General features: G+C 35.6%; 1 protein-coding gene across 1 annotated transcript in view; it reads left to right on the forward strand.

Moving 5' to 3' along the window:
* Window positions 1-26,995, forward strand: part of POLR3B (RNA polymerase III subunit B) — a 74,295-nt gene that overhangs the window by 28,290 nt on the left and 19,010 nt on the right. Inside the window, exons 15-25 of the mRNA XM_087723092.1 lie at window positions 275-437; window positions 1,826-1,979; window positions 4,414-4,488; window positions 5,937-6,035; window positions 6,481-6,608; window positions 10,729-10,938; window positions 13,343-13,501; window positions 13,921-14,038; window positions 14,711-14,853; window positions 24,234-24,337; window positions 25,808-25,974. Coding sequence (XP_087579218.1) covers window positions 275-437; window positions 1,826-1,979; window positions 4,414-4,488; window positions 5,937-6,035; window positions 6,481-6,608; window positions 10,729-10,938; window positions 13,343-13,501; window positions 13,921-14,038; window positions 14,711-14,853; window positions 24,234-24,337; window positions 25,808-25,974 — 1,520 coding nt within the window. The remainder of the gene's footprint in view (window positions 1-274; window positions 438-1,825; window positions 1,980-4,413; window positions 4,489-5,936; window positions 6,036-6,480; window positions 6,609-10,728; window positions 10,939-13,342; window positions 13,502-13,920; window positions 14,039-14,710; window positions 14,854-24,233; window positions 24,338-25,807; window positions 25,975-26,995) is intronic.

Here is a 26,995-nt window from a genome sequence, read left to right on the forward strand (position 1 = left end):
AGGATTAAATTATGAATTCTATTCTGTGTTTTTTTTAATATAACTTGGAATTAGTTGTCACTAGCCAGTCAAATTCTGATAGCAATCACCAAATAACAGTGGCTACAACAGTGCACAAAATTGCACACTAGTATATCTGATGCATAATAACATATTTGATGGCCACCTAAGTAGAATGTTTGTTAAATTTAACTCTTAGTATTTTAGTTATATGAATTGATTTCATATACTTCTTTTCCTTTTTAATTTTTTAACTGACTTCTGTTTTCGTCAGGCCTGTGGCTTGGTTAAAAACCTAGCACTGATGACTCACATCACTACTGACATGGAAGACGGCCCTATTATTAAATTAGCTGGTAACCTTGGAGTAGAAGATGTAAACCTTCTGTGTGGAGAGGAACTTTCATATCCAAACGTGTTTCTTGTTTTCCTTAATGGTATGTTACTGCTTTTAATCCAAATGAAACAGGATGCTAGAAGTTTAGTATAAATAATATGTCCTTCTCACAATAATCAAGACTTGATCAAGTAATTTTTCAGAAAATGAGATTTTTTAAATGTCTGATTGTGAATGTTAACAGTGCAGTTAAAGGTTCCCAAACTTCATCATTTCAATTAGAATCCCAGTAATTTATTTTCACAGCACTTGCTATGCCAAAACTGAACTATTTCAAGTTAGTAGTTCTTGTGGTGTCTGGCTAATGTTAAATATCACTGTTTCCCTTGATAATTTAAAATATCCCATGGTGCCTCTGTGAGTACACTGTGTTGTACAAAGTTTGGGAACTGTAGAGTGCGTATGTGCCCAGTAGAATTCTTCTTGCATTCTCTTTTTTTGATGGTTCATCCCATGGCATAAATGCAACTTTTAAAGTTACATATAAACATTGATTGGGGAAGCTAATTTTTATTAATCTCTAATATATTTCATTCTAGAGATACGGTTTTCATATAATGAGCATGATTCTAAACCTTTTATGTTAGTTACAACATGAGGCAAAGCTTTAGAAACCCACTTCCACATTTAAAAAGTACCTAAATGCAGTTATGGCAGGAAATAGACCCTCAACACTGTTGACAAATCAGGAGAAAGATGTGAGATAGTAAAATCTGTACCTGCACAATTATTGTGCATTGATCCCAATACTGCTACGAGGTATTCTCAAAATATTGTTTCTCATGCAAAATATTCCCAGTATATGCAATAAATACTTAAAGTGCATTTAGTACAGTGTGAAATTGTTTTTAAGAAAAATTCATACCTGATTGGGGATGTTGAGAGTTACTATCCCTCATATCTGGAAAATACCAATTGGGGAAAAATGTGTAGAAATGGTAGAAGGAGGGTAAAATAAAGCTTTTTCTCTCAATCTGCTATAACTGTGAAAGTTCCAACCCTGCAAGATTTTACCATATACCTAATTTTAAATTTTTAGGAGAGACCATATTACTTTTTTGAAGTAATCATGATATCAACAAAAGGATAATAAAATTGCTTGTGTTAGAATATGAAAATTGTTCTCTTTTAGGTTTATGTCAGTGCTTTAAATGGTTGCTACCATTTCATTTCTAGGAATGACTGATCCAAATCCAAATTATAGCAGAAATCCAGTTGAATTACCTACTATCATTTCTTGAAAAATGCATTGACTTTACTGTTAATTGCTGCCTGTTTATGTCCCAGGACAGAATAGAAATTGATCAAACATTTCATAACTATGCTGATGACAACCTGGATTGTTATTCCACAGAAAGCCAACATTTGGCTTTATCCATTGAAATGATGGTAACATTTACAGAATCATTTAATTGTTTGTTTGAACAGGTAACATCCTTGGTGTCATTCGAGATCATCAGAAACTGGTCTACACATTCCGGCTAATGCGTAGAGCAGGCTATATCAATGAATTTGTTTCAATCTCCACAAATCTTGCAGACAGATGTGTCTATATTTCTAGTGATGGTGGAAGGCTATGTAGGTAAGAATTTTGAATATGCTTTTCCCAGGCCATGGCACCAGAATATTTTATTCCAAGTATACTATCAGGTTGTTCAGTTCATTCACAAAAAACTGTTTTAGACATGTGTGCAGTCCACAAGTTGATTGGCAAGCAGTTGGCACTTCACAAATAACCCAATATAAATTGGAACTCAAGGGGTGCGCATGTCAGCTGTTTTAAAGTATCTATCATGTTGTATGATTAGTGTTACTTAATTTCTCAATTTTGCTGTGGTTTTTTCCTTTAATCCTATTGTAGTTATTGAGATCTCCACTTCAACCTTGAAAGCAGGAATTAGCTCTTAAACTGATTGCTTGAACTGGAGTATTGTGGTTATTTAGGTCGTACTGGACATTATGTTCAAGTAGTAACAACCCCTGATGTCTAGCTGGGCATGCCATTCTTTGTAACATTGCTTATATGTTTATGATAAAAAGCCTTTGCTGATTTAAAGCATTAAATTTAATTTTTAAAAAAATCAGAAACAATTAAAAAATCAACTACAGAATGTAAATCTATCTACTTTAGCAATGATGGCTACCTTTTTGTCCTCGCGTGCCAAAAGCGAATGTGCGCACATGACAGCGCACATGTGCCCACACCCCTAATGCAATGTGTGTGCGACACCTCCCCATGCGCCCCACCCCATGCGCATGTGCGCTCCCCCTGTGCTCGCCCCCATGCACCCCCCTCATGCTACTCCCACACATGCGCACACAACCCCCCATGCCCCATTTTAAACGTAGCAGGCCTTCTTGAAGCCTCCTGGGACCAAAAATGGGGTGTGAGGGGTGCCGCACCTCCCCCCCCCACTCCCCCTGCCCCCCATGCATGAGCATGCAATCCCCCCACACATACGCGTCCGTCTTCCGCATGCACGGTAGAGCTGAGCTAGGCCAACGACTCGTGTGCCCTCAGAGAGGGCTTTGTGTGCCACCTGTGACAAGTGTGCCATAGTTTCGCCATCATGAACATAGAATCTCTTACACATAGACAAGGAGTACGACAGGCTTTGTTAATACTGAAAGATGTGGCTCCCCAAGTTTCAAGCATTTCTCTTCTTTCAGAGATATGAAACTGGTAGGGATATAAAATTTCCATGTCCTCTGAATTGTGTCCCACAGAGTGCTCTACATTATGTCATATCCTTAAAAAAAAAAGACTACTCTTTCATTCAAGAGACTTTCACTCACATTTCATTTATACTTTTAAAGTTTATAAAGTTAAATAATTTATTAAATGTAGAAATAAGTGATAGTAAAGTATTTGCTAAGAGGGTTATAGCCATTCCCTCTTTAAAATATATAACTTTTCTGCTTAATGTTAAAAATTGTTCGCAGTCATTGATGAAAAAGCTAAATGGAGTCCTGTTATATGCATTCCCTAGCCATATACATATATATATACATATATATATATATACATATATATACATATATATATACATATATATATACACACACATATATATACACACATATATATATACACATATATATATACACACATATATATACACACACATATATATACATATATATATATATATATACATATATATATACATATATATATATATATATACACATACATACATACATACATACATACATACATATATATATATATATATGCTAGCCATATGTATTAGAAAATAAATGCAAATCTTTGTAAGAGTGGTATATACAGCTGCCTGTTGTTAAATTGTCAGAGCACATTAATACAGAATAATACAGATGTTACATTATGTCATGTTCTCATGACTTACATGCACACACACATCAGTGGGTGAGAAGGGCAATTTTTCTACTTGTACACAGTTGTGTGGTTTGTCCTGAATTGTGTTTTTAGTTACATTGATCACCAGTGGTGCTTCCTGGTGATCGCTGTAACTGAAAATAAATGCCAATAACTGAGTTGCAGGTACATCTGCCTTTCAAACTTGATAGCCTAATATGAACCACCTTATGGATAAATACAATTCCTGTGTGCGATTTCCTGTTTTATTTTGGGAATATCTTTGTAAGGGCAATGGAAAGTATGTGCAGATCTATTCCCATATTACAATGAAAGCTGTTGTGTATGCCAGTTGGAAGCCCTTTATTCCTTCAGTATGTCATTTTCCTGTATATGATAAGTATTTCTTTTTTTCTTTCCTGACCTTTTAATTTGCACATTATATTTACAAGAGTAGTCTACCTTTTTTTAATAGCGTAATATATACAGTCAGCTAAGACTGAGTATATGGGCTCTAAGTCTTTAGGATCCATTCTGCTTCAGTCCACTCTAATTGTAATTCCCTATTATATTCCTCATGCTGCTAACTTCTGCTGTTAACAAGATCTTCATATCATCTCTGAAATGATACGATAATAAAATACATAATGTGCCAGCTCTCTTTCCTTTGATCTAGGCCCTATATTATTGTGAAGAAGCAAAAACCCTCTGTAACAGAAAAGCACATGGAAGAACTGGCACAAGGTTATAGGTAAACAACTCAGCAAGTTATCCTGGTTTCTTTACCAGGATCCATCTGTTCATAAAAACAAAATTTCCTATGTTTGCAACCCAGTATTTAAGCATAGATATTTCCATACTCTTCATCAACAAGCTACCCGTGAATTTCATGAACCAATGAACAATTTCATGAACCAAACTGATTCATGAAATTGTATTGGCCGGAGCCACTAAATTTTCCTCTTCACCAAATTATTTTTGTATATCATTAATTAAAAATATATAAATAAATGGGAAGCAGGGCTAATGTAAGAGTTTGCCATGTATGCAGCTGTATTGGAGCTCTACACAGAGCTAGTGATCTGAGGATGAGAACACAAAGAGGTGCCTGACTACTTTGTCCCACCCCTGAGAACATGCCTTGTGTTTGCCTCAGTTTGGGAAGGTTGGGGTGGTGAGCCCCCCCTCCTCCCCCCCCCCCCCGGTTAGCTAACAGCACATCATGTTAGCCAATATGTAGACTGAGCCAGTGGGGTTTTTAATCAGGCCATGTATGTACTGGCTAATTCATCTCCATGTTAGCCAGCAGTAGATTAGACTAAAGGGATTTTCAGGAGGGGTTGGTTCACACATTGGCTAATCAAGCTCTTTGTTAGCCAAAATGTGGGTTTGATTGACAGGATTTTTGTATAGGCTATTCTGCTCATTAGCTGATGCAGCTGTGTGTGCTAGCTAATAGGTTGATGGGACCAAAAATTTCATTCTTTGAAGTAAAAAAATATATAGTGGTTAGTGATGCAGTTGTGTTCTGAGATATTTTTTTTCAATGGAGAGGGGCTATTTCCAGTAATGAATCTCCTGCATCTCCTTGCTGTAAGAAATTACATGGTAGGTAGTTGCAGACCAATACTTTGTTTGCCATTCAGTATATGGGTGCCTCATGATCACCATACCCACGACTACATTAGTGTGGTGAGAGTGTCCATTTCAAATGCATTCATTGGCACCACAAAAGCTAAATAAGGAAGCACCTAGCTAAATGAGTAAAGCAAATCTGTGGAAACCAAATCTGATTCAGTCCTTAGCATCTCCAGGACAGTCAATCCTCTACCTCAGAGGTCTTCAAACTTGGCAACTTTAAGACTTGTGGACGTCAACTCCCAGAATTCTCCAGCCAACTCTGCTGGCTGGAGAATTCTAGGAGTTGAAATCCACAAGTCTTAAAGTTGCCAAGTTTTGAGACCCCTGATGTACCTGAACCTCTGAACAGCTACTGAGTGTTTAGTTAAGTGTTATTAAGTTAAGTTATTCTGGACTTTATTTAAGGTAGAAATCTGTGTGTGGAAATTCATTTATATGAAAAATCCTGTTCTCACTTTGCTTTAGTATTAGTTTATTGTTTATCTTTTAGGCACATTTGCACATGGAATTATGTGAGCATATATACATTGTTTTGAAAAATAAATATTTTATATTCAGGAATTTTGAAGACTTTTTACATGAAAGCCTTGTTGAATATTTGGATGTGAATGAGGAAAATGATTGCAACATTGCACTCTATGAACATACAATCAATAAGTAAGTATTCTAGCATTATTAAAACCTAAGTTTTGTATTGTAACACTGAAATTAGAGCAAGAAGATATTTAATCTTTTTGGGAATATATTCTAAGAGAAAGATGAAATTTTGTGCGCAGAGATGTATACATTTAAAAAAGTTCCTTTCTTTATTAACATTGTCTTCAAGAACATTTATGTGACTTGGTAACATAATTAAAATAGTAAACTCCAAAATCTGATTTCCTTATTTGGTACTACAATTGTCGAACTCATCATTTGTTCAGTTCATTACCATTGGATCTAATCAATTTCCACAGGTCTTTCAGAACAGCTGGGTTTTCACCTACTTCCAGAAAGCCATCGGCGGGGGGCATTCTTACTTCATAGGTCCAGCTTTTCAGTATACAACCATGTGATTTTAACTTTTAAGAAATCTAGCTATATATATTTTTTCCTTTATTAGAGAGACAACACACTTGGAGATTGAACCTTTTACTCTTCTTGGAGTCTGTGCTGGTCTCATTCCGTATCCCCATCATAACCAGTCTCCAAGAAACACTTACCAGTGCGCTATGGGAAAGCAAGCTATGGGTAAGACTTCTGCGCCTTCAGATCAGAAATCAGATTCATGCATCCCAGATTCAGTTTCCCTCAGCTTTGTTAAATATTTCTGATACCCTGATTTGAAAACATGTGCCTTCTCATATCCCCAATTTTTGGCACAACTTTCTATATGCCTTCCTATTTTAAAAAACAAAATTAGAAATGTACTCAGAGGTTAAGATAAAGAATTTATGAGAGATATTTTATGATATGCTGTTTTCATTTATCAGCATTAAATTATCAAGATTGTTTTTAGGGTAATGTAGTTATAACTCCCTAGTCAGAAAACAGGAAATCCCCAATTCACCAGCGCTATTATTTCTTAAGTGACATTATTAAGCCTCATTTTTAAAACTGAATTCCAAAATTCATGACTAAGAAATCCACATCATAGCTCTGTTGTATGTCGTGTGTGTGTGTGTGTGTGCGCGCGTCTATCAGTGGTTCAGCCTTTTCCTAATACATATTTATTAATATTAATCTACATTAATAGATTGGACTCATAATTAGCATAGCAGGGGAAACTGTGTGTATATGTATACAGTATATAATATAAGTGAACACACACATAACTAGTCATCTATTTTGATGCGTTTGATTGTTTTGCTTTGTTTTGTTTCAATTCAGCAATGATTTCCCTGCTCTTTGCCACTTTTAAATAAGCATTAAAGAGGGTCACTTTTATATATACATACATAGGTATATAAACACACACACACACGTGTGTGTGTTTTTGTGTGTGTGTGTGTGTATGTATGTATGTATATGTATATATACAGGTTAGGGATATGTACGTATGTATGTATGTATGTATGTATGTATGTATGTATTGTGTCACAAACCCTGGTATGCCCAAATATAGAGGAAGCATACTGCTTCCTTTTCTGTCTATCGACTCATCACAAGAGACCATCACGACAGAAACCCATTATTTTTACTGTTGCCTTTGTTACATTTGTGTTGCATTTGTGCTGATAAATAAATAAAGGGAGACTAGTATAGATCTATTTCAAGCTATTTAGCTCTCATCAGCTAGCCATACCCTTACTGGGATTCGAACCTGGGCTGTATTACATATTAGGCAGTTATATTAGCCACTAGGCCACAGGCTCTCCTCCTTTATCAGCTAAGCCAGGGAAATAGGTATGTATTGTGTCACAACCCCTGGTATGCCCAAATATGGAGGAAGCATACTGCTTGCTTTATCAGCACAAATGCAACACAAATGCAAGGATGGCTTTCTGCCATCCAGGCAGAAAGCCATTTTTTTATGTTGCCTTTGTTACATTTGTGTTGCATTTGCCTTTATTTATTTATCAGCACAAATGCAACACACACACACATACACACACATACATACATACAAACATACATATTGCTGTCCCCTACAGCCCACATACATAGCAACTAATATGGACATATACCTGTTAATATACATTAAGACAGTGTAAAACATTTGAATTGGTGCTTTGTAAACCATTTTGCCAAAAACAAAGCATCTCCTTTTGAAGTTTTGAGGACACCCCCCCCCCCTCCCCTGGAATGATCATGCAGGGCTTCGGAGTCTTTTCCCATGAGTCTTTTGTCTCTACGCACATGTGGGCGCATAACTGCTTGACATTGCCAGCAAAAGCATTGACTGGGCATGGGACCGCCGTACACAAGGCTTTTGGGGAATACAACAGTCTCAGAATTAGATGACCAGTGCTTTACTTGTTTGAGCTTGTGTGTCTCAAATGCATTGCACAACACTTATTTATACATTACACATTTGTGTAACACGTGGATTTCCAGTTCTTCACCATGGCAAGCAAATTGTTACGTACCATCTGTTGTTTGCAAATTACATGTTGCTGTGTAGCTTTAACTTGGCTTGTTCTTCATCTCCCAAAACAAATGCTTTATGAAGACATTTCACCAGACCTTAAATAACACCTGCAGGATTCTGTTCTGCAGCAGTTGCAACTTTATGGCAGAGAACCTTCTCGCCACCATCCATTCATTTCAGTGAGGCTTTTCTCAGTGAACCTAAGTTGCCATTACAATTTGCTTAAAACATTAAGTGAGAAATTCAGTTAGTGTGTCATTCCTGGGAGGGGGGGTCACATAAATTCATAAATTCAGGGAGTATAATATATAGCCAAATAATGCTGCTTCTTGGTTGATGGGAGAAGGGAAATAAAATTATCTTAGATCATCATTTTTACATGGACAAAACCCCTATGTAATACATTTTCTCTCCCTTCAGCACATTAGAAACGTTTCAAAAATATTTTACACACCATCCCTTTCTTTTAATTGCATCCTGTTTCTTTGTCATGCTTTCTTTTTTCCAGGAGAATCTATTTTAGGACTATTAGCCTCAGAAGGTTTGGTTGGTTACCACACACAGTTAAGCAGGATCAGTGTGTACAGAAAGCCAATTCAGAATCTGTAGAGTTCTTTTGTACTTTTCTGTGTGAAGGTCTTTTTTTCTCATTTTGTTTTCAGTGTCATTTGCAATTCATTGTCTGTGTTTTCTGAGGTTGGTGTATTCAGCTGCTTTGACCCAGGGTCTTGCACATTTAGCTCCTTGGATACAATCCTCTGACGTTGCTGCTGACGATGGGAATACAAAAGCTGCTGAATATCTTTAGTAATTATTGTTAAAGGCTTTGTTTCTGTGTGCTACTGCAAGCACCTGAGGAATGAGCAAGGAGATAAAAGTACAGTTTTAAAGCTGAGATGTAATGGACTATTTAAAAAACAACAACCATATACACATTAAACATCTAGTTTGTGCTGAATATTTGCTAATAGTGTCTAGACTGTTTTTTTTCCCCTTCTGTGCCCTGTAGTTGTGTGGGACTGTAGTTCCTATAATCACCAGCTGGCTATTGTAAAAAAAGTTATAAACCAAAGCACCAATTTTTTTAAAAAAAAATACAGTTATAGACACAGCGCCTATAGGAAGCTCAATTCTTGTAATCCTAGATTGGCTACGAATTAACTTCAGGCACATCTGCACAGTTTACATTTGGTGCTGTAACTTATGAGTTGGCTATTTTGAATCTGTCTGGACAGTGATTCATCACATCAAAATACGTTAGTTCTTTTAAAGTGTCAGCCCTCCCTTATGGTTGTCTCTGGCTGTCCCTCCCCACCCGCTGCCACTAACAGTCTTTGTATTGTCCTCTGGGAGATACATGTTCAAGTCCATTTAGTCACTTCCTGGGCTGTCAAGAATTCGGGATTATTGAGATAGTCTTTTGGCTCCCTGCCGAGAAGAAAGGACTTGTTACTCAGCATTGCCCCATTCTGATTATTTGAATACTTCCATTGCCTGAGAAATGCCTTCCTTGAGGCTTAGCAAAAATTAGGCAGATCGGTGGATCTTAAATAACACAGAACGTAACAGATGAACTGAAATTCTGATGATATATGCTGGAAGGTATACAATAGGTATAAATGGAAATAAATCATATTTGTAGAAATAATTTTGAAAAGTTAGAAGATCACTTATTTTTTTTAATAGACTTTTCTTTCAAGAAGTCTATGGGCAGCTTATCTGAGTAATCAGATAGGTAGTAATGAGGCTGAAATAATTCTAATCATATTCCAGATACACAGGAATTATTTGCCTGTTTATACATCATGTTTATCAATTTATGGAGCCTCGGAAATTACTTCATGCTCAAGGCTGTAAGAAAGACTCTCAATATTGTGGTCATTATATTTTGTACGCTGGCTGGTACATTGAAGCAGTGGTTGTATTTGTAACTAGATTACTACAGATCTACTCCTCAAAAGCGTCTAGTAAAAAAGAAAACTATAATTGCAATCTAACTCTAGAATAACTCAAAGATGAATTCATTCTCGAAATAAAATTGTAGAAGCTCAAAACTGTTTGAGGTCTACACTGAGAACTTTCTACTATAATTTACATTCTATGTAAAAAGTGTGTGGGGAAAGTTGGGTATTGCACATTTTCGCTTAGTTAGCTCTCAGCTAAAATGAACACCAAGGATGGCATAAAATATTTGCTGCTATTTCTGTTGATTTCTCCACATTTTTGTAGCTAATCAAGCATCTACCAAGTTTGCTTAAGAAGATTTTTTTTTCATTGCAGGTACCATTGGCTACAATCAAAGGAATAGGATTGATACCCTTATGTATCTGTTAGCTTATCCTCAAAGACCAATGGTTAAGACAAAAACAATAGAACTCATTGAGTTTGAAAAACTGCCGGCTGGACAGAATGCGACGGTTGCTGTGATGAGTTACAGTGGTTATGACATTGAGGATGCTCTGGTTTTAAACAAGGCTTCTTTAGACCGCGGTAGGAAGTCTCTATTTTTAATAGGATAGTTATGTCAGCTCAATACAAATAGTTCACGTCTATGAATAAAGGAAAATAATCACAATTTTGATGTTTAAATTGACGAACCACGATTCATTTTTAGGTGTATTTATATACCACAGTAAGTAAAAACTATGATTTGGTGTGATATCTAAATCGCTAAACCACACTTGGGATATTTGAAATAATAGATCACATTAGCTGAAATACCTCATCACAAAAAAAGAAGACTGAGCCGATGGAAAAAAGCAGATAGCTCAAAATCTGATTGTCTTTTATTTTTGTGGCCTCACTTTGTGAGTAGAGTTTGAAAATCTGTTTTTAACATAATAATGGATTATAGTTACATCTCAACTGAACTCTAATATAACACTTTTCAAGAATTAGAATGAGAAATTACTGCAGAAAATGCATCTTAAGGGGAGCTGCAAATTTACTACTGTAACTGAAATAAACTAACCATCTGACTTTTAAACAATTATATTTGGCTTAATTGTGCTTTACAAAATACTACTTTTTCATTAATAATGAAAACCAGTAACATTTGAACTCTATAGACATTTCAGTGGCAATGAATACTGGGATCACAATTGAGCCCAAATTTTCTTCTGCTAAGTGAGATAGTTGTTAAGTGAGTTTTGCCCCATTTTACGATCTTTCTTGCCACAAGTGTTCACTGCAGTTGTTAAGTTGGTAACATGTTTGTTAATTGAATCTGGTTTCCCTGTTGACTTTGCTTGTCAGAAGGTCACAAGAGGGGATCACATGAACCCGGGGACACGGCAACAACAGTCATAAATTTGGGTCAGTTGCCAAGCATCTGAATTTTGATCATGTGACCTTGAGGATGCTACAATGGTCCTAAATGTGGGAAATGGTCAGAAACCACTTTTTTCCGTGGCATTGTTACTACAAACGGTCACTAAATGGACTGTTCTAAGTCGAGGGCGACCTGTATTCCTTGAATACCATCAGGATTTTTTTATAATATTCTGAGAAAAATTAGTTGGACCCCCCAAAAATTATTAGTATTAAATTGCCTAGCAAATAAATGTGGTTCATAATAAATTTGCTACCTGCTTTTAAGAAAGCAAAAATATTTGTGGTTTATCATTAGGCTGCAATGCCAATCAGGCACCTTCTCCATAGGGCCCATTAAATCTTTTTCAGGGAAAGCATATTCGGTGCTTTTCAAAGAGTATTCCTTGCATTCACTTCTAACAAACTTGTCTGGATGTTACGCTTTTTAGTGTTGCCTCATCAATCATATTTAAAACACAGTTCCTCTGCTTGAGGCATAATATTGTGGGTGCCTTGAGTTTACTTTGTGTGGTCAGACTGCTTGCATACTGCAGTACATTCTACTACACTCGCCCATCCTTAAGAGCCCTTTTGCCAGTTGCCAGGCAGCACTAGTAGTATTGCTGGACATGTATCTTTGGCATTAATGTCTGCACACTTAATTTATTCTTTTTTGCCTAAAACAATGGCAGACATGATTTAAAGCAAAATGTTTTCTTTCTGGTAGACTAGTAACATTAGGGGGGAAACCAAATACTCTCCAGAATTACGTCGTACTGCCAAACGATACAAATATACTATGCATAACTTCAACTGGAAAAAACACTTTCAGAGAATAAAGTTTATGAAGAAGCATTCTTCCAAATTTAGGAATTATTAAGCCAGTAAGGGATAATGAAAGAAATGCAGCGCATTTAAAGATTTTTGCAACCAAATTGTTTTAATTGTTAATAATTAATGTTTTGGGCTTTGATATTTTTACAAAATATCCCAGATCATTATTTAATTAAAGTATTGTCTTTTAAAACAAATGTGGGAATTAGACATCAGGTACATTTTATCGTTCTTTAAACCTGTTAAATTACATAAGATAGTACATTCTAAATTGTAAATGTTTTATTCTAAAGACTGCAAAGTTCTTTCAGAAATATACATGTAATTTAATTCTCCAATTATAACAAATTGTGTATTTAGCTCTTTTGAAATGTAGCTATAATGAAGTTTTAATTTTAATGAAAGATTATAAATATCTTGTGACACCTTGAAGTGTGTCAAATAATATTATGACATATTATTTCATTGTCATAAGCCACTGCATTTCTAACAATACATTTTGGTTCATGCCATATTAAAATTATTATGAAATAAGTGTACTTGAATAGCTTGAAAAAAGTCCATTGGACTGCAGCCATAGTTTCTAAATTGTCCACCATTTCAGCATATTGTGCATTGTTTCATAAACAGTTATCCAAGCAACTGTTTTCTGTACTATGGATTTGTATAGTATATTTAAAACATAATCTGATTCTCATTTTAGATAACCCTAATAGTAGTTTTGATTGATATATTTGTTTTCTTTGAGGCTTTGGAAGATGCCTTGTGTACAAAAATGCTAAGTGTACTCTCAAGCGTTACACAAATCAAACATTTGATAAAGTAATGGGGCCCATGCTGGATGCGGGAACACGTAAACCGATTTGGCGACATGAAATTTTAGATGCTGATGGTATTTGCTCTCCAGGTATACATTCTTTTCTTTCTTACAAGTATTATTAGTTTGAACCACTGTTTTTGTTCATTTGCTATTGTCATAGTCAATCCCAAATCTGTAGGCTTTGTCTCATAACATGAGGAGTAATAGTGACCCGATTCAGTGAAAGCTTTTTTGTTGTTGTTCTTGGTGTTTAATTATGTACATTCATGGTATACAGTATACTGGATGGTTTAACAACCTCTCAAAAATCAGTCCCTCATTTTTCAGTGTTTTGCTGCCAAATTTTGGTGACATGATATTGGTTGACTCCAAGGAGCATAAATAAGGCACTTGGGTGAGGTCTAGGGTCTCAGGTTATAACACAGCCTCCCCCTCCCTTCACCATTTGAGATAATGAAAATAATTGAAACAGGCCATAAACATATTATTTCCTCATATACTTACAGGTGAGAAAGTGGAAAACAAGCAAGTGCTTGTGAATAAATCGATGCCCACAGTGACCCAAACCCCTCTGGAAGGGAGCAGCGCATCTCAGCAATCTCAGTATAAAGATGTGCCAGTAATGTATGACATGCTACCTTTTTTTTTTTTCTGCTGAGTTCTGGAAAAGAAAATAGAAATTGGCCATGTCAGGCGTACCAGTTACTAAAAGGGCTCAAATGTTTCGTTTTCTTGGTAATGTCACATTATATATATTACCCTGTTTCCCTGAAAATAAGACCTCCCCAGATAATAAGCCCAATTGGGCTTTTGAGTGCATGCGCTAAAATAAGCCCTCCCCAAAAATATTGCAACACAGCAGCAGCCATCAGGTGACCACACTCGCCTCCTCCTGCACCTCAAAAATAATAAGACCTCCCCAAAAATCAGGCCAAGTGCTTATTTCGGGGGGGGGGGGGGGAAATAAGACCCTATCTTATTTTTGGGGAAACACAGTATAAGGAAGCTGGATTTCAGCTTGTTTCAGTATTTTTTAATATCCAAGTTCCTCATGGGTCCTTTTTGTTCGCTCTTAAACTATAAATGGGCAAAGAAACTTTTCTTCATTTACCATTCCTACTGTTACTGGTTTCCTATAGCTGTTTTGAAATTGCTTTCACTATTGAAACTTTGCATGAAGCCGTAAAATTTGCACTTGAAGTTAAAATTTGTAAACTGTTTTAAAGGTGTCTAGTATTAATTAAACTCAGCTGCCTTTTTTCTTGAATTAAACTATGTACATTTTCTGTTCATTAGTTACAAAGGTGCAACTGATTCGTACATTGAAAAGGTCATGATATCTTCCAATGCAGAAGATGCTTTTTTAATCAAAATATTACTAAGGCAAACTAGGCGCCCAGAAATTGGAGACAAGTTTAGCAGTCGTCATGGGCAAAAAGGTACATTTTATGACGTTTTAATGGTTTCAACTTAATCAAAACATATATCCAGTTGCACAACAGCGGAGCAAAGTAAAATAATATAATCATTATAAGTGCCTGGATTGGATTCAATTAGAATTTTAATCTTCTGCTTCTGGAAAGAGCAAATCTGGTTGCATAAATGCTGCTCTGGTTCTTTAGAAGTTTAAAACTGAATGGATGCTGCTCTAATGAAAAAAATGCAATACAATGCAAGTTATTATATTTTGAAATGAATGGGTAATAATGCAAATAAATTCACAGGCAGTCATTAAAAATACTTGTGTCTTTTTCCTCTATCTACGATGGAGGCATGAGATACCACTAACAGGAACTGTAACTCCAATAGTTAATTACCGTATTTTTCAGAGTATAAAACGCACCAAGATTTTGAAGAGACAAATTTTTAGAAAAGGTCGGTAGATAGAGGGATAGACAGAGAGAAATAGAAAGAGAGAGAGAAATACAGTAGATAGGTAGGGAGAGAGAGAGTGTGTGCAGGTAGTTAGGTAGGTAGGTAAAGGGATAGAGAGAGAAATAGAAAGAGATAGAGAGAGAAATACAGTAGGGGGAAAAAATTTTACACTCTGCAAACCTCCCAAAAATGGCATGTTTTTTTGCAAAAAAGGGCCCATTTTTTAAAAAGGCATGAATAGCCTTGGGGGAGGGGGTGGCTTGCAGACTGCTCCTGGGAGGAAAGGAGCAAAAACGAGCAATAAAACAGCATTTTTCGTGAAAATGGGCCCGTTTTTTCCTCAAAAAAAATTGCATGCATAACCTTATGGAGGCTTATAGAGTGCTGCTGGGGTGGGGGCAAAAAATGGCCCATTTTTCATTCATTTCTGCCCTCCCCAGCCCTCAGGAGCTCTCTGAAAGCCTCCATAAGGGTAAGCACGGTTATTTTGGTGAAGGGGGCAGAGTTTCAGGAGGCAAAAAATGCTGTATTCAATGTATAAGATGCACCCAGATTTTCATCCTCTTCTTTGAGGGGAAAAAGGTGCATCTTATATTCCGAAAAATACAATATGTGTATTTGGAAAAAAATGTGAAAAATGATCAATTTTTTAATTAGCTGATTTAACATTGACATTTTTTAAATCCATCCCAGCTTCTTTAAGATGTCTGTCCTTCCAACTGTCTGTCTGTCTGTCCATCCATCCATCCATCCATTTATCTATCGAACTATGCTTTTCCTATTCATTGCAAATAGAAAGAACTCACAGTCATCATCTCTCAGTGTAGCTTAGTGCAATTGCAAAGATAAAATGCAATAAAATACTAATAATTAAATCAGAATAGGGGGCATAGATAGTGGGAAATAGGCAAATGGAGGATTTTGACATGCTCCTATGATTGTAAGTGCCTGAATTTTGATCATGTCACTGCAGGATGTGATACTATGACCATAATTTTAGACACAAGTTGTAAGTCTATTTTTTTTTCAGCACCATCCTAACTTTAATTGGTTAGAAATAAATTGTCATACGTGAAGGACTCCCTATAAAGACCACTACTGAACAAGGATTGTTTTTTTTCCCCTATTGCTTTTAGATATCAGGTAGGTAGATGCAAATAGTTGAAGGCAGATTGAGCAGTGATCCTATAAGTGCCTTATGAACTTTGGTTTGTGCATAAACATGTTCATGTATAATGAACCATCCACATACAATGAAACATGTGCAGCCAGAAATGGAGAAGTCTTCAGTGCTTTTCATAAAGAGATGGTTGACATGGTTTCCAGCTACTTTCAGGATCCTCAATATTTCACATATTATTTTCAGTGCAATTGAAATTGTGTACTTGCATATCTTAATCATAGACTCATGGAAATATCATTGATGAGATATATCTAGTTTTAGGACTCATAACTCTTGAGCAATAAGTTTCCACATCCCATCCTTTCAATTTACTTTTTTGGGTTCTTCCAACTTGGATATGTCAAAGTTGTTGACAAAGAATGTCAACAAAATATAAATCCCTGCCAATTAAATCAGTTGTCCTCATAAAATAACTAATCTTTCTTTTTCTATCAGAACTTAGAGGTTCTTTTAACTTCTTCCTTCCTGTGCTTTTTTAGTTGAATTTTAGTTTTTGTGTGTGGATAACAATCTCCACAATTCAGGAAGTGCTGTACATGAACTGGACACATGTTGAAATGTACCTCTAAAAGGAAACAGCAGCTAAATTCTGACTACAATTGTTAGAGTGCTTTGGGAAATATGTTTCCTATAGTTAGAAAGTTGGAACAATTTTACACTGGATAAGTCAAAATGTGTAAGTTCTAAATTTTGGAATTTAAGACTTATGCAATCTTTGACATTTCACAAGCTCATCCTATTAGTGTAACAAGTATTTTAGTGAATATTAATGTTCAGATTTATAAGTGACTTGAATGACTTAAATTTTCATTAGTGTTATCCAGATAATTTGAGAAAAGCAGAAGTAGCCTTTCCCAAGATGTCACCTTTCAGATCTGTTGACCATTGTTTCTCAACCTTGGCAATTTTAACTTTCAGAATTCCTGAGCCAGCACACATCTTAAAATTATTAAGATTGGGAAAACACTATAGATTCAAGATTTGTTAGATGATTTGGGACTGCAACTCCAGAAATCCCAGCCAGCATATCTAAAAGAGTTAACAACCCAACACATTCTGGAAAAATATTGGTATAGGAGAACAATTTGGTAGACATCACACTTTTTTTTTTCAGTTCACCCAAATTTCAATCATTCTTAGTTTCAGACAAGACTGAGATATAATTTCAGGCTTTCATATTTCTTACATCTCTCTATATTTCCAGAGTTTCTTTTCCTTCTGCAGGAATCTCAGTGAAAGGGAAAAGTTAGAGTCCTTTGATGTGAAAAAGCAATCTATCACTTCTCTGAAAGACCGGTCTCAGTCTCTCATGTGAAAAAGGATTAACACTACTGACAAAGGTCGTGCAAATCACAGAACTAAACATTAGTGCTGAGCAGTATTCTTCAAGTGGAAGAACTGTATTTAAGCAATGAGGATAGAAATGGCAAACAGAACCTGTTTTAATAGCCAAAGATCTCAGATAAAGGCTTAAACCTTTCTTGAGAATCCACAATAAAAATACTTCTAGAAACAAGGAAATGATTTTACATTCATTGATATTATATTTATGAAAAAATTCTGTTGCAAAATGATGTGTTTATTTTAGTGCAGATTATACTTTATTTGCAATACTGATTATGTCTTACTATTAATAAATAATGTAAAAAGACATTTATAAATTAACTTTAAGGCCTGGTCTGGTACAGAGACATTTTTCTTAAATCTATATGATATTTCCCCCCTTGAATTGGACACCTTTGAATATGTCAGTATTTGTCTTGAATGTTTTTATACTCCTTTTCAACCAACAGACTCCCAAAACAGTTTAAATAAAATAAGCCAATTAACACAATCCTACAAGTGCTTCATTTAAATTAATGCTTTACTAAGTTCCTCCCAGATAAATGCATAAAGAATGCATTCTTAAAAAAAGAAAAGAAAACTGGACTTCAAATGCCATTAGAAGCATAAATCAAGTGATAGAAAAAAATCAAGCTGGATCTGAATTAGTAAAAATCATGCTGGTTGATTATTATCATAAATGTTCTAATAAATACAGTTTTCTATAAACAAAATCGGAAGGCACCACTACCAATGGCTGGCATTTAATGGTCAGCCATTCTTATTCTATAAATTGTTGATTTAATTTAATATGGACTCTTTATCCTTGAGGCATGTGTGGGTTTCTTGTTTAAAAGTTTGGAATTATACTTAATAAACAAAATACTACAAAGAGCAATGTTGGATTAAATTAATCTTTATAAGCTAGCAGCCTGTTTTCAAAATAATGTGGGGCTAGAAAGACATGAGTATAAGTATGCACTATACACTATATTATCCAAAAAGGTCTCTAACATTACAGTTAACAAGAAGCTACTGATAGCCTTATCTTCCCTGATTTATTTTATTCTATACTTGTAGATGTGATTTCATCTTTCACAGATAACATATTGCAAAGTTTAACAATGTATGCAAGTGAGGAAATAGTTTTAACTACATTCACAGAAAGATGCAATTCTATTTTGGTTCTTCGCTACCCAAGATTATTCCAAGATCTTGAATCAGGTTACATTTCATAAAGACCTTACGAAATCATACTGAGTTAATACATAACCAAATATCATTATTTTTTAAAAAAATTCACTCTTTGGCAGTTTAAAGCAAGTCCATTCAAACCTTCAAGCTTTTTGTCATATTTTCTTTAACAAGGTATTTAACACTATTCTAACATCAAATGAGCATTTTGACTGAAGAAGCAAACAGGTAACCTTCTGACCTTTTCAGTAATTATCCCCCCTTTACTTTTCCCCTTCCTACAATGTATTTTAGGATAAAAAGCTATTTTTGCTTACATTTTAAAACCATTTTTTCTTGAAGGTCATGATTAAGTTCCCTATATGTATTTTAAGAGTATTTCTTTACGTACAGTAACTGCTTCTAGGAGCATTGTAAAATTGTCAGTTAATCAGTTCTTTTTGTCCTTTAGACTATGCAAATTTATCACATCAGGCCATTCAGCAGCTCATGGGAAACCAAACTATAAGAGGCATTGTCTTTTAGCGCCTCCTCTAACTTGGAATGGTTTTAATAAAGAGGCTAATCAAGTTCCTTATGTATTATTTATTGGTTAAAATTTGTTCTGTTTATCTAAAATCTGTCCAATGAGATGACAGAACAGCAAATTATTCACTATTGAAAAATCAATTGTTCTCTGTTAGGGGAATTTATGCATATTGGCAAAAAGTTTCCACTATCTGGAAAACCATTGGTTTCTGGGGGGGTTTCATACCGAAGTATAGCAATAAACTGGATTCAATAAATCCACCTGTACTGTTCTAAATTAAGTGAAAAAAGGGAAGGTGGCTATGAAGATTATCATGAACCCTTAATACTAATTGGAATTAATAAATTTCTAAGAAATATGTGTTTTAAAATATTTTAAAATATATAAATGTCTGCATATTAAATGAAAAACATTTGAGGATATGCTGCAGAATTTTAAGAACAGAATAGTGGGAGATGCAGTGTAAATTCTATGTAATAAAAGATCTTCTGTTGAACATGGTACATAAAGTTTTAAAATTACACTAAATATCTAGAAGATACTGTCCTAATGGCAAGTTCTATTTTTAATCTTTTCAATAGAAACTGATAATACTGCAGCTGTGGCTTCTGATCTTTTAATTGTGGCCTGGCCTACATTCTTTATACTGTAGAGCTTAATCGGGGTTTAAATGTCATAGGATTATTTGTCTTTCTGAATTTTAAGTGCTTTACTATTTAGTTCCATGGGTATCGGTTTGTTCTTGCTGCCTTTTTTTGCATGGTTACAGAGTAGTACAGATTTTAACAGCTAAAAAAGAAACATTATAAACATGAACTAATTTTTGATTTTGCGCATGGGAAAAATTACAGAGTATTTAGGCTTGAAAAACCAGGACTTCACATACACTATCCCAAACCAGACTTCTAATTAACAACTCTGCATGTGCAGCTTTTCTTATATAGAACTGAAAAGGTACTTTGGAGAATGGGGTCATTTTTGTTGTACCTTTCTTTAAAAAGAATTACTTTTTCCTAATAACTACATAATACAAATTATACATAATATAATTTAATAATATAATACATAATACAAAATGATGCAATAGGGCACTGCACACCAGAACAACTAGACAGAAGGACAGTTTTTCCCTGAATGCCATCACTCTGCCTAACAACTAATTCCCACAACATTGTCAAATAATTTACTAAGATTGTATTACTATTATTCTTCTCTTCCTTCCAAGTACCTATCTGTTTCCATTTATGACTATAACATGTTGCTTGTATCTTTAAAATTTATATTGTTTTATTTGTTTCCTAGTATAATTTGATTGCTTATTAGTAACCTATGACTATCACTAAGTGTGTATCTTATGATTCTTGATAAATGTATTCTATTTTATTTTTCTTTATGTACACTGGGAGTATATGCACCAAAGACATTCCTTGTGTATCCAATCACGCTTGGCCAATAAATAATTCTATTCTATTCTATTCTAATTCCAATAAAATGTACCTTTGAGATATGGAGGGGCTGTCAGAGTATGACACAATCATGGCACCTTAGTGCCATCTCTTGAAATGTATACATGTTCCTATGTGATAGAGTTTTTGTGTGACACCAGGAAAAGAGATAGTTTCCTTAAGCTACGTCACCTTTGAAAGCATCTCTTTTGCATTTGATCTGAAGAGCAGCACATTTAAATAAAGGAGATTGTTTAATGTAACCATTATCCTAGCCACAGGCATATTCACCAATGTCAGTTCAGAAGTTCCAAGACTAATTGTCTTTGATTTAAATAACTTTTCCTTTATCAGTCAGGGTAACATTTCATATCCCCGTGAGTTTCTTTTAAGTGCACAAAATCATCTATCCTTGAGAGCAATAAAAAAGACAAATGAAGAACCCCTTTCATAAAAAAAATGTCAAAATATTCTTAATTTAAAAGTGCATTTAAGATTTTGCTTTTTGTGTTAATATTCAAATAACCAGTTCTGTTTTTCATCAATTCTCCTCTGTTGAAATAGTTGGAATGGGGGCAAATATTCATAAAGTATGCTATACAAAGACTTATTTGTCAAAACATAGATCTTAATTATGTGCTCCTGAAAAAAAGTGGGTACTTTCATCAGAAATCGGGCATGCAAAATGCATATAATCTATTGATATGGTACTCTAGTTTATAATGAGCATTATATTGAAATAGAAATCTGGTGTACCTTCATATAAACCTGATTTTCTTTTTTAAGTATAATTGATAGTATGCACGTGTGCTTAAAATTACATGCCATTGGTTTTGAAAAAAAATTACTCCCAAAACACTGAAAGATAGAGTGGCAATCTAAAACTTTGTTTTTTAAATATAATGGTTGTCCCCTTTAGCTATTTTTTGTACATATTCAAAGTTCTGTGTGTATGTATATATATTTAGGTAGTGGAATAATTCTTTAAACATTCATATACATAGAGTAGTTTTTGTGCCTCAACTTTTACTTTTGTTGTAGAAATTGAAAAGGACTTATTTTTCTGTATTAGAAAGCCTTCAGTATAAAGTAATATGTAAACCCGGTAGTTTAAAATAACATTTTAACTTAATAATGAAGCAAATATATTCTTAGACTGAAAAAAATATTGTTAGCAATCTAGAGACAAAAAAGCAGAAGTCCTATTAATCAATTCTTTATAAATGTATATGTTAGGTTCCAATGGACTAACTTTTTAGAGTTTGATTAGAATTAAGAATTTTAACTTGCTTCTGAAAATAGGAACTTTTAAAGACGTCTTGTAAAAGTAGTGGTTTCTTTTCCCCACATGAGTCTTTCTAAATATTTTGTTTTAACGTCTAATCTCATTATGCTTTCTTTGTGTTTAACTTGTATTAAAATCTGTCAGCTATGACTGGTCTCATAAGCACAGTCAGCGGACCAGAATAAGTTAATTATTTACTTGTGTCACTAGTGCTCTTCATCTAATGAAATGCACAGCTGTGTTAGATCTGCAGTTGGACGTCTCGATTCCATTGTTATACAAGTCAGCAAAGGGTAGAAGCTGCTATGATGGAGAGGCCTCTGTTCTTTCTGCTGTTCTGCCTTTCTGTGTCGATTTCATGGATCTTTTATCATTCACTTTCACACAAAACAAACAACACAGTGGCTGTCTGCTATGGGAACCGTCTTGGCATATAAAAGGGTTTCAGTGCCTGAAGTAATTTTAAGTCAGCCCAGATTTAATTTTTGCCTTATAGGTGCCCTTTCAGCATAATAAGACCAAGCAAGTTCCTAGTGAAGGGAAATGTGTAGATTTGACCAAAGCGGATAATTCTATGCATTCAAAATAAATAAATAGCGCCTGTGTGAAGCAGGTGTTGAATACATGATGTACATAGGAACCAATTATCTTGGTAAACATCCCCTGTATCTGTATTTCTCTCTCTCTCTCTCTCTCCCTCTCTCTCTCTCTCTCTCTCAAACTTCATGTTTGCTAGGAAATAGCCAGTTGCCTATCGTGGACTACATGCATTTTCCTCATGGCCATTCATTTTTATACATTAACCATTGATCTATTTGTACTTATCAAACCTCGTGGTAGCTCAGTTGCTCCTTTTGAAATGTGGCTTTCAACTGTTTTTGACAATCTTACCAAATTAAAGTGTGGATCACTACTTAATTATGAATTAAATTGTATAGACTGCATAGACTGGTTAAGGTATTAGAGAAGAACTGAATGACCTTGATTCCAAGTTCATTTTTAGCATGGAAGCTCACTGAGTGTCCTAAGGCCAGTCTCTGGTCTCTATTGGGAGGTTAAAAATGAAGGAAAATCATCATGTAAACTGCCTTGAGGAAGAAAGACAGGTTATCAATCTAATCACTAAATCATTTTTTTTAAAAAAAAATCTTGCCTTGTTATGTTTTCCCTACTCCCTGTGAGCTTAGTTCTTTGGTTTATGTTCTGACCAAGTCCCAGGATCACTATACTATACTTCTTTCCCTTCAAAAGTAAGGCAGTTACCGTATTTTTCACACACACACACACACACACCAAAAAAAGTGGGTGGAAATGTCTGTGCGTCTTATAGAGCAAATATTGCGGTGGGGGGAGATGGGGTTGGTGCGGTGCTGATCAGCTGTTCTAGGCAGCAGGGATTGCCACCGCCGCCGCCCATTTGCTGGCAATCCCCGCCGCCTAGAACAGCTGATCGGCGGTATTCTTGGAAGCACATCCAAGCACCAATCAGCTGCTCAGCTGTTCCAATGTTTCCTTGCAGCGGCAGCAGCTCAGCTCAGTGGACTGGTGGTAGGCACAACAGAGCAGAGCCCTGATGAGCCACATGCCGGGACTATGATAATGTGCTGAAACTGCCCAGGATGTTTGATGCTAGCGGAAAACAGATGGATTCTGGGAGGCAGAGGCAGATTTTTTTTCTTGTTTTCCTCCTCTAAAGCTAATGTGCGTCTTATAGTCCAGAGCATCTTCTACTCTGAAAAATACGGTAGTTGACTAAATTATTTTTAGTCAGCTCTTTATGACTACTAGGTTTTCTCTAAGTTAAGACCTCATGCCCTCATGCACATAAGAATATTTTTGTAGGAAATGTTTTAACACTTTTTTCTAACATAAAACTTAACATTTGCCCAGTAATTCTTCACTCAGGATAAGAATTGGACTACGCTATTGATCTGATGTACAGTATGAATTCTTTGCTTTTCTTTGAAAGATGCATTCTGTTCTAGGAGTCTGTGGACTGATTGTACCTCAGGAAGACATGCCATTTTGTGATTCAGGAATCTGTCCTGATATCATCATGAATCCCCATGGCTTCCCATCACGTATGACGGTATGTAACGGCATACACTTATAACTGTGTTTCATTTTAATGGATTTTTTTAATGCTCAGTTGTTATCCTTTTTAATAGATTTGTCTATTGGCAATGTCAATTCCCATATTCTACATTATTCTTCATAGGGTAGAACAAATGTGCAGCCCATTATGTATCTTGAAAGCCTGTGCTTTTCTATTCGCTGAAAGAAACCGGGTTGGCCCAATAATATTTTCCAGGTTTATGCTTATCTATTGGGACCTTTACATTAATTATTTATCAGTAATGCGTATCTTCATAAAGCAGTTGGAAGCTGCTTTGGTGGAAGAATCTGGTAAAAATGAATCTGTGCTTCTCTTAGTTACTGCCAGCCTGATCAAACATAAATGTGTTGGATTCTGCATTACGTAGCCTTTGTTAATTGCCTTCTGCCTAATTCGATTTGTTGCTTATAAAACATTGGTTAAATGTCAGAGCGGGCATCCCAGGTTTCTTGTTCTCTGTCTTGGTTGATCAGCCCCAGTTCATAGTTTTGCTTTAGCTCACTGATTCTATACTCCTTTTTAAAAATGGTAAAGAAATATAGCTATTTGTACATCATCATCATCATCATAAACTTGTAACAAGCTCAGTTAGGAAAGAGACTTTCTTGGTTATATTGCCCAAGGAGAATGGATAAAACTGTGTGGAAATAGAGTAAAAGAATACAATATGATGTAGCTAAATATTACTGCCAACATTAACTTTGTTCTGACCTAGGCTTCCCCAGCAGCATACAGCTGAGTCTCGTCCTGATAAACCCCTTTTATTTAATTTACAGTGAATTCCTCTCCAGCAAAGTCTTTCCTCTCCTACCATCTTTCAAGATAGTTCACAATTACCAACCTTTATCAGGCTTGGAGAGTGGCCAGGTCGATATCTTTCAGACGCCACAATATTTGGCAAGAATGTAGGAATGAACTAATTGTCTCCATGCATACACTCCTCCCCTTTCATTTGTCTTTTATTCCCTATGGGAGGGGCCATTCACTGTCCACCTGTGGCCTTACTCCCAAGTCGACCCTTGTTTCTTAGCTGTTCCCTTCGTCTGGCAACTCTGCACATGCATACACTGGGAACAGGCTCCAGCTGTTTGTCTGCCTCACTGATGTCTAACTCCGAAGGCAGCTGATAAATGTGAGACTGCCCTGGCCCCATCTCTGCCTCTGATGCAGAGCACTTGTTGGAGCCTTTCCCCAGACTCCAGAACTGGCCCATGTTCCTTCCCAACCTCCTCATTGTCTGAATCTGCTACCAGCTCCACTGGCGGGCCACAGCAATCTTGGTCAGACCAAGTGTTCTCTCTGGTGTTCACTAAACGTACACCAAGAGCTAAGATACCTTAAATATAACACTTCCGTTCTTCTGTTGTACCTTAAGTACAACACTCCACTACCTTATCACAGGTTGCTTGTGGTGAAACATTATCACTGTTCTGTGTTGCCCAGGTAGGAAAACTCATTGAACTTCTGGCAGGAAAAGCTGGAGTCCTAGATGGCAGATTTCATTACGGAACGGCGTTCGGTGGCAGTAAAGTTAAAGACGTATGCGAAGATCTTGTTCGTTATGGCTATAACTATTTGGGGAAGGATTACGTAACATCTGGCATCACAGGGTAAGAAGACCTTGAAAGGGTATTGCAAGACATGGCACTTCCAGTTTTTAATGCATCTGCATGTGTTGATGATACATGTCATGATAATGTGTACTAAATTTTATATGAACTATTTCAAAAGGGTTTTTTTAAAATATACTTTTTTATTTTCCATTTTCATAACATATAATCACATGTATACTATTACATAGCCAATTTCCTATTGTATTAAGTAGTAATTACATCAGTTCCTCTTGTCATCAACGCCCAGAAAGATAAAAACCCATTATTAAAGGGGTTTTTTAACCCCTTATCCCTAAATCATCTCACAAAACAAAACAAAACTTTTCCGAGTTAGGAAGTCTTGTTTGCTCATAATATTTTGCTAATGATAGATGTTTTATAGGAGTTTAGTAACCTTCTATTGTATAAAGTCATATAAAATATTGTATTGGAGGCAGGTGTTAATCAACTGGGGCTTTTTTCTCTTGGAGCTTTTGTGAATTATTGAGTCAGTCTGGCAGAGCTGACTGATCCTTGAGATTCCTGCTGTGTTGATTAAACTATCTTCGGAGTTGTGGTGTTCAAAGGAATATGAGATGTCTTAAGGACAGGATGGAGCCATGTGACATGTGTCTTTATCTTCATTCTGATTTTAAATTTCTTATTCCCTCCTCTTTCAAAACCAACGTACCATTGACACTAGCTTATTCCAAGTATGAAGGACTTTTTTTAAAAAAAATCTTAAATCAAATTTGATTTAAGGGAAATGAACATTTTTTTAAAAAGCTGACATGATTTTCCAGACCCAATGCATTGAGATGTTAAATCTTACTTCAACATATTTAATGAACGTCTGTAATTTGCCTTTGTTGGTTAAAAACTGCTTGTTCTCCCTCTTACGTTAGCAAATTTCAGTAGCCCGCAGCAGGTGGCTTCCTTTTAGTTTAAACAAAATTCTATTTTAAGGCTTTACGCTATATTTTTGTGTGATTCCTACCATAGAATGGTGCCACTGATTTGCAGTAATATTGATCAAGAG

Source organism: Thamnophis sirtalis, unplaced genomic scaffold (genome assembly GCF_051295495.1).
Source record: "Thamnophis sirtalis isolate CommonGarterSnake01/CBP01778 unplaced genomic scaffold, rThaSir2_p1.2 scaffold_9, whole genome shotgun sequence".
Classification (NCBI taxonomy): Eukaryota; Metazoa; Chordata; class Lepidosauria; order Squamata; family Natricidae; genus Thamnophis; species Thamnophis sirtalis.